Genomic DNA, 10,559 nt, shown 5'->3' on the forward strand with positions numbered 1-10,559 from the left:
TCTCTGGCATTCCACCTAGCCAGGCGTCGTGCCTGGCTAGGTGCATTGATACTATTGGCCGAGTCCCTCTTTTATATTCCCTGCCAATCACCAACATCCTTTACTCTTCAGCTGGGGATACAATCGTCCGGGAAATCTTGTCGTGCTCAAGGCCAACAGTGTACCTAAGGTCTGAGTAGTTCAGGCACGCACGAGTAGACATCCGGGTTTCTGACCTATCGTGCAGAAATGAAAGGTGATGATGCAGTAGATGCTTTGGAGTCGCGTGACAGTGCACAAACAGCAAGGTCAGTCGGCCTGTAGTGATATAGGAGAGAGCATGGGAACATACCTATGTTAGTGATTGCAGCCACCCAAAAGCGGGTTTTGTGATGGGACAAGACACTTTGCGTCGTTCTTTCCTTCGATTGCGTTGATGGGCGCGCCTTCCGTCGGCGCCGTGCATACATCGCAGCAACGTCATCGACCTTCTTGCAGAGGGTATCGTGGGCTGTCGCACCGTGTGGCAAGAGCATAACATCCGGGTCATCCGATTCAGATGCCCAATAAGACCTGCTGCAAATGTTCTTCAAAACGTCCTCTTTCGCAACAAGTTCACGCACGAAGTCCCGCCCAATGCAGCAGTCTGACTTCTGTCCAATTGCCAAAGGATATTGCATCAACATCATCGCTCGCGCACTCCCCCCCCGTCGCGTCTTCTATTGGTCCAGGTACGGTCCCGAAAAGATCAAGTCGCATTGGATACTGACCAGTACAACAGCATGTGCTCCATCCTGTTGCTCCTGTTCCTCATCTCTGGCGTACTCTCCCAGTCCCTGAGTCCAGTCCTAGAAGAGCCACAGCGAAAACACGTCCTCAAGATTATCGAGCAAGCTCTGCAAGCAGAAGATCCAGTTGTACGGCAAGCCCTTATCGCTTCCATCGGTTTTTCTCACGTTCCATATCAGGACCCAGGCCTGAACGGAAAAACACGTGTCACCATTGTCATCGGCACCATGCTGCTTCTCATAAACCTTTTCTGCCTTTACGTTATATTCCTGTGGATTGTCTACGTCTTCCAGAAGCGAGGCATACGCGAACGATACCAACGATGGTTGGCCGCGCGGGATTTACGTCTAGAGCAGGAAGAGTTTCTTTTCAGGCAGGGACCTGAAAAGAAGTTCGAACTCGAGCAGGAAACCGAGGAGAAGTTCAACAAAGTTGAGTAGGAAGGAGGTTGGTGACAGAGATGTAATGATACCGAAGATGTGAACCACAAGGGACGGGGACTTGAAGAAGAGGATGGTTTATCAGCGCGATACCCATGTGGCACGAGGGCCAGGCTAGACATTGGACACGATTGCGGCTTTGCCGCTTCGTTTATCAGACTATGGTATATGTTATCCCTGGAACTTTTCTGTCGACCGAAGATTATAGACCAGTGAGTGACACTGCTGAATCTGTATGAACTGGCACATACGAATGCACCCCTCCAAAGCCACCTAGTCATTTTAGGAGTGCTGCTTCCCATGCTGCTGAGATGAATGGAAAGGTGAGCATAGGGCCAATCATTTCGGACGCATTGTGGGTGGGGCCGCAGAAAATCGCGCTAGACCAGGGCGGGCCGATTCGTGATCACGTCCGTTCTCTACTCAGGACTTTTTTGAGTTGTGGATAGCCATCACAGCAACATATCGCCCACCATGCGGAAATCGCGCGTGCTACGGGTAAGCACCCGCACTGTCCATTACCTCCGGACCCCATATGCTGAAACCAGGCCAGGTCTCGTCGACCCGCGACATATGTATCTTTTGCGCCACTCGCCAACTCGCCGCGGCGGATGCCCTTGCTGCATCACCAGGCGTGTCTCAGCGGAGGCATCTCAATTCATCGAGCCGGGCGCCCCAACATGCTGAAGGGACGGTTTTTAAAGACGAGGCAGTCCCAGCTCCTCCCGCGCCAAAGCGAATGTTGTCACAAGCGGAGAGGATGCAGCAGTTACTTCGAGCAAGGGCTCCAGCACCCCCTCCGCCGCCGCCAACGCCTCCTCCGAACCGCATGCGAATGAACTCAACGATGCCGCGAGATAACGGCAGATCGTCCTTCCAATCGTCCATGCCGTCGCCGCGATCGCAGTATCAGCAGAGACAACCCCTGCCCCCACCATCGCAATACCAGCAGAGACAGCCTTTGTCCCCACAACCGGGACAGCCGATGGATCAGAGACCGCCGTACCGAAGCTCCATGCTCAAAGGTCCTGCGCGCAATCATCAGGCTCCCAGACAAGGTCCTGGATATCGATCTAACCCCAAATCAGAGGGCCAAGGCTATCAGAACACGCGTTACAATGTCAACATGGACTCGCGAGCTGCGCCTGCTGTAGATTTGCCAGCATTCGGCACTGGACAACTGCGCAAGAAGAATGACTCCCAGAACCTCGCGTCTGCCAGAGCCCCTGCAAGTGCGCCTATTTCGCAACCAGCGTCGCGGCCTCCAAAATTGAGTCAATCAGAACTGGAGGAATTATTGGGTGGCAATTCAAGAGCGGGAGGATCGCGACCGCGAACGCCCCTGGTACAACGAGGGAATACTGTCACAAAGGCTTGTATGCATTGCGGGAACACGGATCATGATAGTTCTTTGTGTCCAGACCAGCCAGTTCTCCGCCGACCAGCGCCTGCCCGTGCCCAGTTGCCAAATTACTCGACGCAACAAGCAGATCTCACCGACGCGGCGGCTGACTTCGCCAGAAAGCATAGTTCTAAATTCGAAAGCGAACAGGTTGCGCTGAACTCCAACGAGGAGCGGCGCCGTGGTGGCAGGAAGAGTCGCCGTTCTCGTGATGAGGAGGAAGATGAGGCGGTGGAGACACGCAATCGGTACGATGAACCAGAGCATCGCAAGGGGGGCTATTTGCGAGACGTTGGCCGACGTCATCGTGTTATGCGAGACGAAGACTTTGAGGAAGATGATGATTACGTAGACAAAGCAGAACGCAGGCGACTGCGGCAGGAAGCTAAGAGGAAGATGCAGGAGACGAAGGAACCGATGCCTGTCTACCTTCCACAGTATATCAGTGTCGCCAACCTCGCTACGGTTTTGAAAGTACGTTTGGAAGAGTTCGTGGCCAAGCTGGAAGAGTTGGGTTTCGAAGAGGTGCAATCGGACCATATCCTCAATGCTGAGCACGCAGGCCTTGTTGCTCAAGAGTACAACTTTGAACCTATTGTTCAAGCAGACGAAGACGATGGAGATCTCCTTCCAGCCCCTGCGCTGTCTCCTGAGGACTATGCTAAGCTGCCTGCCCGACCCCCTGTTGTCACCATCATGGGTCACGTCGATCACGGAAAGACTACTATTCTGGACTACGTACGCTCTTCGAGTGTCGCAGCTGGCGAATTCGGGGGCATCACTCAACATATTGGCGCTTTCAGCGTCCCTTTGTCTTCAGGCAAGAAGATCACATTCTTGGATACACCTGGCCATTCCGCTTTCGAGACAATGCGTGCCAGAGGCGCAAACGTCACAGATATCGTCGTCTTAGTCGTAGCAGCCGACGATTCTGTCATGCCTCAGACAATCGAGGCTATCAAGCATGCTCAAGCAGCTCAAGTGCCCATGATTGTTGCCATCAACAAGATTGACAAATCGCAGGCGGACCCAGAAGCGGTCAAGCTTGACCTTGGCCGTCACGGTATCGAGGTCGAAGACTTTGGTGGGGATGTCCAGGCTGTATGCGTTAGCGGCAAGACCGGTCAGGGTATTCCGGACCTCGAGGAGGCCATTACTACGCTTTCCGAAATGCTTGATCACCGGGCTGACCCGGATGCTAACGTCGAAGGATGGGTCCTGGAAGGTAGTACGAAGAAGTCTGGGAAAGTGGCCACGGTCCTTGTCCGCACTGGCACTCTCCGTCGAGGTGACCTCCTCGTAGCTGGCAACACATGGACCCGCGTCAGGAGTCTGCACAATGAAGCTGGTGCGGTCGTCGATGAAGTCGGCCCCGGTATGCCTGTCGAAGTTGACGGTTGGCGCGAACAGCCCATTGCCGGAGACGAGGTCCTCCAAGCCACCGACGAGCAGCATGCCCAGGCTGTTGCTGAGTTACGTCTAGAGAAGCTGGAGCGCGAGCAGATGGCCATAGACATGGAAGCTATCAACGTCGCGAGACGTGAGGAATCCGGGCGTCGTGAGGCTGAAGAAGCGGCCGCCGAAGCGCAAAAGAATGGCGAGGTCGTCGAAGAGGTCGCAACTGAAAGGGAGACGGGCCCAGAGCTCGTCTCGTTCATTGTCAAGGGTGACGTCTCTGGCTCTGTCGAGGCAGTTATCGACCAGATCTCTGCGCTCGGCAACGGCGAGGTCGGCACACGCATCCTGCGCCATGGTGTTGGTTCGCCGTCTGAGTTCGACATCGAGCACGCTGCCGATGCAAAGGGCCACATTGTCAACTTCAACACCGACGTCCCCAACAACATCAAGGCCTTGGCAGAGAGGAAGGAAGTCAAGATTCTTGACTCAAACATCATCTACAGGGTCGTGGAAAATGTCAAGGCTCTGTTGGAGGAGCGACTCCCGCCTAGAATCGTGCAACGCGTCACCGGTGAAGCAGAGGTCGCCATGACATTCGAGATTGGCCTCGGGGGGCGGAAGAAGATTCTCGTTGCTGGATCAAAGGTCCGCAATGGCGAGATCAAGAAGGGCTCCAGGGTCAGAGTGTTGCGTAGGAATGAGGCGGTGTTCGATGGTGAGTCATTTCTGAAGAGAAGCCCTTACCACACAGGCTACCTGCTAACACAAGTGCAGGCACGGTTGGATCACTCAAGAACCAGAAGAAGGACGTGCAGACCATGCACAAGGACACCGAGTGCGGTATCGCGTTCGACGGCGGCTGGTCTGAGTTTAAGGTCGGAGACAAGATCCAGTGCTATGACGAAGACAAGATTAAGAGAACTTTGTAAGATATGGAATGCATGCTTTGCATATAGACGGATAGACGGCTGTACGAGTAGACGCAGGTCGGTCGGCCGGCCGGGAGCACTGCACTTCCCCGCTTTCTATGCACATAACTTGAGATCTCGCAGTGGATCCTGTGTACACACACACCTTGTAATGTAAACATGTATCAACATTAATGATAATGCGCGCTCGCTAGTTCGCCGTGAAAATGCGTCCATCGCAAAAGCAACCTACGCAAACCTGAGCGATGTCATGCGCCATGCTAGTCCAACCCAATCACATATTTACAGACATTGATCATACACGAACGCATCCCTGCGCTTCTTACCTGCTCGTTCTTATCCTTATTTCCGCAACGCCACGCCCGAAAGGAAAATGGGTGCAAGGTGCTTGCTCAGGTTCAGACCAAAGAGGCTGACGAACCAGAGGATGATAGTTATGGCGATGGGGGCGAGGAGTAGCTCGGTGTGGTGCAGGAAGGGCAGCGCGTTGTAGCCCAAGAAGGTGATTATGAAGTAGTATATCAGCGCGGCGAGATAGAGTGTGTTGGAGAGTGCGAGGGAGACCCTGTGTATGGTTAGTCTTGTCCCAGGTATAGCACCCTTCGCTGGAGTCGTGCGAGAGGCGAATGAGTATGTGAACTCACCAATGATCCGTCCCCACGAGCGGCATGCACAGAAACTGCACCACATACAGGAACACCCACACCGGCACGAAAGCGCGGATGGCTACATCCCAACAGTACCCAAACTCGAGCTCTTCCTTGCCCTCGCCGTCATTTGCGCTCAGATCGTACAGCCCGCGCCGCTTTCCCGGTAGTATCTTACTGTTTGGGCCGAGGAGATACTTGATGAGGAAGAAGTTGATGGTGGAGATGACGAGCGAGGAGAGGAGGAAGTGCACGAAGATGAAAACAAGGGTGATTTTGAGGACGGAAGGGGCCGAAGAGGCGTACGCGAAGCCCCAGGCGAGCGAGGTGAGGAGCTGGAAGGCGGAGAGGAGGTAGGTGAAGGAGGGGTCCGGGCGGTGGTAGGTTTTTGAGGTTTGTTTCTGGGACGAAGGTTAGATTGGCGGTATTGAAGGTGGTATTTGGAGGCTTACGTGATAGTATATTGACCTGAAGACTTTCTTGGGCGCAATCATCAAAGACATCATCTCCCATATTGCCATTTCGAAGTCCATCTGCGGGAACTTGAACAGGCGCTTGAAGAAGCGCGGCATTCGGAGCTCATTTCTTCGGGAGGATGGTGTGCTGCCGAAATTTGAGGGGCCACCCGTCGGTCTGGGGAGCGAGATGTGTGGATTCATGGCTGTGGATGTGTACTGCTATGTTCCGACGTGGTCGTTCGTTGCCTGCGCTCGCGGTTACCGCCTCAGCGTTGCTGTCAGAGAGCGTCTATGGGGGGATGGTCCCGCGATGATAGTCGCGAGAAGTCACTGAGCCGAATGTCAATGTTTCATGGAGCGTAGTCAAACAGTCCACGGTGAAAGCCGGCGCGCTCTGCGGTGACATCGGTCGAGTCTGGCAGCGCATCACGGAAGCACCAGCCACAGCGCCAAGGCTGGAGCTCGGAGAAAGCGGCGCCTTCGCGCATCGGGGCACGTCGCTTTCGCAAACATCACCAGGTCGCCCCGTCGACTCTGCACAAAGACTTCAGCTCGCCCCGCCCCGCCCACACCTTGAACCGCGCAGACCAAGAAGTCAGACACTCACAGCGCACATTGCCTCGGCTGCACCCTCGGTGCTCGTGCGCACACGACAGCACAGCTGTAGGTGAGCTTAGCGCAACGCGCTGCTATACGTCCCCAGCCCCTGCCCCCGTAGCATTTCCTTTCCCACTGTCGCATCGCCCAAATGGCCGACGCGGACGCCGAGATGGCCTTTCTTGAGGCGCAGAAGCAGGAGTACGACCCCGCGGCCGACTTCTCTCTTGCGCCCGAGCAGGCCGAGCAGGACGAGGAAGAAGAGTACGATCCCGACAACGCATTCGGCAACCCCCCAGAGGAGACGCGCTCCGCATCTGCGCAGTCTGTCGCGATGGCAGACTCGGCTACCAACACGCCCCAGCCCGCCGACGAGGGCGCGCTCAGGGCACCGCCCGCCGATACACCAGCCGCACCGACGCCGCAGAAACAGCCGCGCACGAAGGGTGGGTTTGTCGACGAGAGCGAGGACGACGAGGATGAAGTGTCTGTCGCGAAGCCGAAGGCTGGGTCTGCATTGCTGAATGCTTCTGGAGTGTCAGAATCTCCTCAGCGTTCCGTTACTTTGTCTCCAAACAATACACATGCACCTCAAGCTATGTCGTCAATTAGTGCACAAGATCAGCCTGTTCCTGGTGTCCAGTCTCCTCCAGTCGCTGTCCCTAACGTCGTCTCTTCACTTGCTTCTGCTACTGTTCCCAATGGCGGCACGCCCGTTCCAGATGCTACTAAGACAGGTTCCTCAGACCCGCTGAAGGCTGCGCCAGCGCCAGCATCAGCTTCCACGACGACACTTCCAGCGTCTCTTCCGAGGCCCCGTCTTCCTCAGGACACTGTGGGTCGGCTTGAAGACCGAGTTGCTGAGGATCCGCGCGGTGATATCGAAGCGTGGTTGGGTCTGATTGACGATCATCGCAAGCGACACAAAGTTGACGAGGCGCGCGGCGTCTTTGAGCGATTCTTCCAAGTCTTCCCTTCAGCCGTAAGTGAAATGACGAAATGCTACAAGATGGGTCTAACAGTCTTAGGCCGAGATATGGGTGCAATACGTGAACATGGAGACAGAGCTCGAGAACTTCGCCCAAGTCGAACAGATCTTCGGCCGCTCCATCCAAAACACTCCGTCGCTACTGCTTTTCTCGTCATATATTGATTACGTCCGCCGACGTTATCCTCTTGAAGAAGGCGACAACCGCAAAATCATTGTTCAAGCTTACGAGTTTGTGCTTCCTCACGTGGGCATAGACATCAACGCCGGCAAGCTGTGGACCGACTACATTGAGATCCTCAAGTCCGGACCTGGTAATCTTGGCGGAAGCGGCTGGCAAGACATGCAAAAGATGGACATACTGCGCAAAGCGTACCAACGCGCGATTGCTGTGCCAACGAATGCTACCATGGAGATCTGGCGCGACTACGATAGATTTGAGATGAACCTGAACAAGGTTCAGGTACGCGAACTCCACAATATATCGTGGTATGCAAACTGACTTGTTTCAGGGCCGAAAACATCTGCAGGAGAAATCGGCCTCCTACATGACCGCGAGGAGCGCAGTCACGGTTGCTGAAAACATCACCCGTAGCGTCCACCGTACCACCCTGCCGAAACTCCCGCCTGCCCCTGGTTTCGACGGTGCAGAGGACTTCACGAAGCAGGTGCAGGCTTGGAAGAACTGGATCGAATGGGAGAAGAGCGACCCGCTAGAGATAAGAGACGAAGATCGTGAGACGTACAACAAGCGTGTGCTATACATCTACAAAAATGCACTTGCAGCGCTACGCTTTTGGCCCGAGATGTGGTTCGACGCAGCAGAGTGGTCGCTCCAGAATAACCTGAGCGACGAGGGCAACACATTCCTACAAGGCGGTATGGAGGCAAATCCGGAGAGTTGCTTGCTGGCGTTCAAAAGGTCGAACCAACTCGAGCTTCGCACCGACTTCGAAGAAGGGGACGCTGGTATCATTGCGAAGGCAAAGGTCGTTCGCGAACCTTTGGACACAGTGCTGAATACGTTGTATGATCTCATCAACAAAGTCAAGAAGCGAGAAGAGCGATCTATCGCAATGGCCAAAGAGCATTTTAACGCTCAGCTGGCCGCAGAAGAAGCCGCTCGAGCTGGCTCAGAGAAAGGATCCGACGTTGAGGATGACGATGACGACGAGAATAGTGCAGCTGCGCGACGGCAACGAGAGCGACAGGCAGGCTTCGACGCCCAGCTCCAGGGCATTACGACCTCTACCAATGCCGAGATCCACGTCCTCAAGAAGACCCTTACGTATGCCTGGATTGCACTCATGCGGGCTATGCGTCGGGTACAAGGCAAAGGCGGGGCCAAGGACACGAACATTCCCGGATTTCGAGGCGTGTTCGGCGAAGCCCGCAAGAGGGGCAAGCTTCTCAGTGATGCATACGTTGCCAGCGCACTGATCGAGCATCACTGTTATCAAGACGTAGCTGCAGGCAAGATCTTTGAGCGCGGAATGAAGCTTTTCCCGGACGATGAAGTGTTCGCCTTGGAATACGTGAAGCATCTCGTTAAGCTTAACGATGCTACAAGTAAGCTGCATTTTCTTTTGAACCTATTCACGACATTATTAATACTCTTCAGATGCCCGTGCTGTTTTTGAGACAGTTGTCACTCGTCTTTGCCAAAAGCCAGAGAATATTGCGCGGACGAAGCCGCTCTTCGTCTTCTTCCACGACTACGAATCCCAGTTCGGCGAGCTCGCCCAAATCACCAAGTTGGAACAGCGGATGGCGACGTTGTTCCCTGAAGATCCACAACTGCTCCGATTCGCTTCGCGGTTCAAATCTCCCACGTTTGACCCGACGGCTGTGCGCCCGATTATCTCGCCTCGAACTCAGATGAGGCCTGCAATGCCCTCGAACATCATGCCTACCGTGGAAGAGCCTGTGCAAGCCGCACCTCCGGTCCCTGCACCCCAGCCAGAGCGTTTGCAGTCACCGGCCACCTTCAACTCACCACGCCTAGGCCATCTACTTCCTGCGACAAATTCACCGAAGCGGCCACTCGAAGATGCGGACAACGACCAGCCTCGCAAGATGATACGTGGCGAGTCTCCGCTCAAAGGAGCCGCAGGTCGTCGTCTGGACGCCGCGCGCCGTAACAATGCCGTCGGCGGCGGCAACACACCTGTGGCTGGACCCACCCCTCTTCCGAAAGGTGTTAACTTCCTCTTGGGCATCATACCTCCCGCGCACACATATCAAGCGACGCGGTTCCGACCCGAGGCTATGGTCAACCTCCTTCGTGGCATCACGCTCCCGCTGCCGGGCAATGCAGCAGCGTCAGCCGGTCCGCCAGCTGCTCACATAGGCGCGCAGTTGCAAAACATACAGGCGCGATATGGGGGCGTTCAACCTGGGTACCAGTAGTACTTTATGAATCATTCAATGTTTGAGTCTATCATTGACTTGAACCGATGGCTCCCAGGTGAATTCTCTTTCGTTTGGGGATGACATCTGTACTATTTTGATTTCTCCGGTTCCGAGTCTTTCCCCCTCCAAACTCGAATACGATGGCGACCAGATATCGTGGTATCTGCAGCACGTTGCATGGGCGGCGTTTCTTTTTTTTTCTGTCTTGGGCGTTCTCTCATTCTCTTTTGGACAGGTTGAGAATAATTTTGCATAGGCAGTGAATAGTGATGCTGCTGCTGCTTGTTTCAGGGTGTCAAAATATCTACTGGGCATAGTCAAAGGAGAGTTTGTTCTTAACTAGTTGATTGGATTATGTAATGCACCACTATGAACGACATAACTGTCACGCTGGCCAGCTTCATACGGAGCTGCCCCCCTTTGGGCTATTTAAGTCACCTATACGTGCAACGCATGAATGCCCCAGCTTGATGCATGGAGACCCGACTATGATCAAACGTCCCCGAGTCCGTCCTAAACT

General features: G+C 54.6%; 4 protein-coding genes across 4 annotated transcripts; 3 read left to right on the top strand and 1 right to left on the bottom strand.

Annotated features, from left to right (window-relative positions):
• Window positions 1–586: 586 nt before the first annotated feature.
• Window positions 587–1,371, top strand: CC84DRAFT_1261262 (uncharacterized protein). Its single transcript, XM_018185050.1, has 3 exons — window positions 587–710; window positions 761–896; window positions 948–1,371. The coding sequence occupies exons 1-3, from the start codon at window positions 616–618 to the stop codon at window positions 1,206–1,208; spliced, it is 492 nt and encodes a 163-aa protein (XP_018032886.1). The 5' UTR covers window positions 587–615; the 3' UTR covers window positions 1,209–1,371.
• Window positions 1,372–1,641: 270 nt separating this feature from the next.
• Window positions 1,642–5,085, top strand: CC84DRAFT_1124242 (initiation factor 2). Its single transcript, XM_018175682.1, has 3 exons — window positions 1,642–1,706; window positions 1,762–4,723; window positions 4,783–5,085. Exons 1-3 carry the CDS (start codon window positions 1,683–1,685, stop codon window positions 4,935–4,937), a joined length of 3,141 nt encoding a protein of 1,046 aa, XP_018032887.1. The 5' UTR covers window positions 1,642–1,682; the 3' UTR covers window positions 4,938–5,085.
• Window positions 5,056–6,454, bottom strand: CC84DRAFT_1124243 (UNC-50 protein). The gene is made up of 3 exons (XM_018175683.1): window positions 6,037–6,454; window positions 5,582–5,985; window positions 5,056–5,502 (listed from the first exon to the last, which is right to left on the bottom strand). Exons 1-3 carry the CDS (start codon window positions 6,241–6,243, stop codon window positions 5,280–5,282), a joined length of 834 nt encoding a protein of 277 aa, XP_018032888.1. The 5' UTR covers window positions 6,244–6,454; the 3' UTR covers window positions 5,056–5,279.
• Window positions 6,455–6,548: 94 nt separating this feature from the next.
• CC84DRAFT_1166368 (uncharacterized protein) lies at window positions 6,549–10,417 on the top strand. Its single transcript, XM_018178943.1, has 4 exons — window positions 6,549–7,621; window positions 7,668–8,090; window positions 8,140–9,196; window positions 9,249–10,417. Exons 1-4 carry the CDS (start codon window positions 6,791–6,793, stop codon window positions 10,034–10,036), a joined length of 3,099 nt encoding a protein of 1,032 aa, XP_018032889.1. The 5' UTR covers window positions 6,549–6,790; the 3' UTR covers window positions 10,037–10,417.
• The last annotated feature ends 142 nt before the right edge of the window (window positions 10,418–10,559 follow it).

This window comes from Paraphaeosphaeria sporulosa (genome assembly GCF_001642045.1).
Source record: "Paraphaeosphaeria sporulosa strain AP3s5-JAC2a unplaced genomic scaffold CC84scaffold_8, whole genome shotgun sequence".
Classification (NCBI taxonomy): Eukaryota; Fungi; Ascomycota; class Dothideomycetes; order Pleosporales; family Didymosphaeriaceae; genus Paraphaeosphaeria; species Paraphaeosphaeria sporulosa.

Excerpts from the sequence above, each read along its gene's own strand:
- CC84DRAFT_1261262 (XM_018185050.1), top strand. The coding sequence starts at position 616 with ATGCAGCAGTCTGACTTCTGTCCAATTGCCAAAGGATATTGCATCAAC. Across the intron at positions 711-760 it reads CGCGTCTTCTATTGGTCCAG|CATGTGCTCCATCCTGTTGC; the intron begins GTACGGTCCCGA and ends CCAGTACAACAG. Across the intron at positions 897-947 it reads TGCAAGCAGAAGATCCAGTT|GACCCAGGCCTGAACGGAAA; the intron begins GTACGGCAAGCC and ends GTTCCATATCAG.
- CC84DRAFT_1124242 (XM_018175682.1), top strand. The coding sequence starts at position 1,683 with ATGCGGAAATCGCGCGTGCTACGG. Across the intron at positions 1,707-1,761 it reads GGAAATCGCGCGTGCTACGG|GTCTCGTCGACCCGCGACAT; the intron begins GTAAGCACCCGC and ends AAACCAGGCCAG. Across the intron at positions 4,724-4,782 it reads GAATGAGGCGGTGTTCGATG|GCACGGTTGGATCACTCAAG; the intron begins GTGAGTCATTTC and ends ACACAAGTGCAG.
- CC84DRAFT_1124243 (XM_018175683.1), bottom strand. The coding sequence starts at position 6,243 with ATGAATCCACACATCTCGCTCCCCAGACCGACGGGTGGCCCCTCAAAT. Across the intron at positions 5,986-6,036 it reads TCAGGTCAATATACTATCAC|AAACAAACCTCAAAAACCTA; the intron begins GTAAGCCTCCAA and ends CCTTCGTCCCAG. Across the intron at positions 5,503-5,581 it reads CTCGTGGGGACGGATCATTG|GGTCTCCCTCGCACTCTCCA; the intron begins GTGAGTTCACAT and ends AACCATACACAG.
- CC84DRAFT_1166368 (XM_018178943.1), top strand. The coding sequence starts at position 6,791 with ATGGCCGACGCGGACGCCGAGATGGCCTTTCTTGAGGCGCAGAAGCAG. Across the intron at positions 7,622-7,667 it reads TCCAAGTCTTCCCTTCAGCC|GCCGAGATATGGGTGCAATA; the intron begins GTAAGTGAAATG and ends TAACAGTCTTAG. Across the intron at positions 8,091-8,139 it reads TGAACCTGAACAAGGTTCAG|GGCCGAAAACATCTGCAGGA; the intron begins GTACGCGAACTC and ends GACTTGTTTCAG.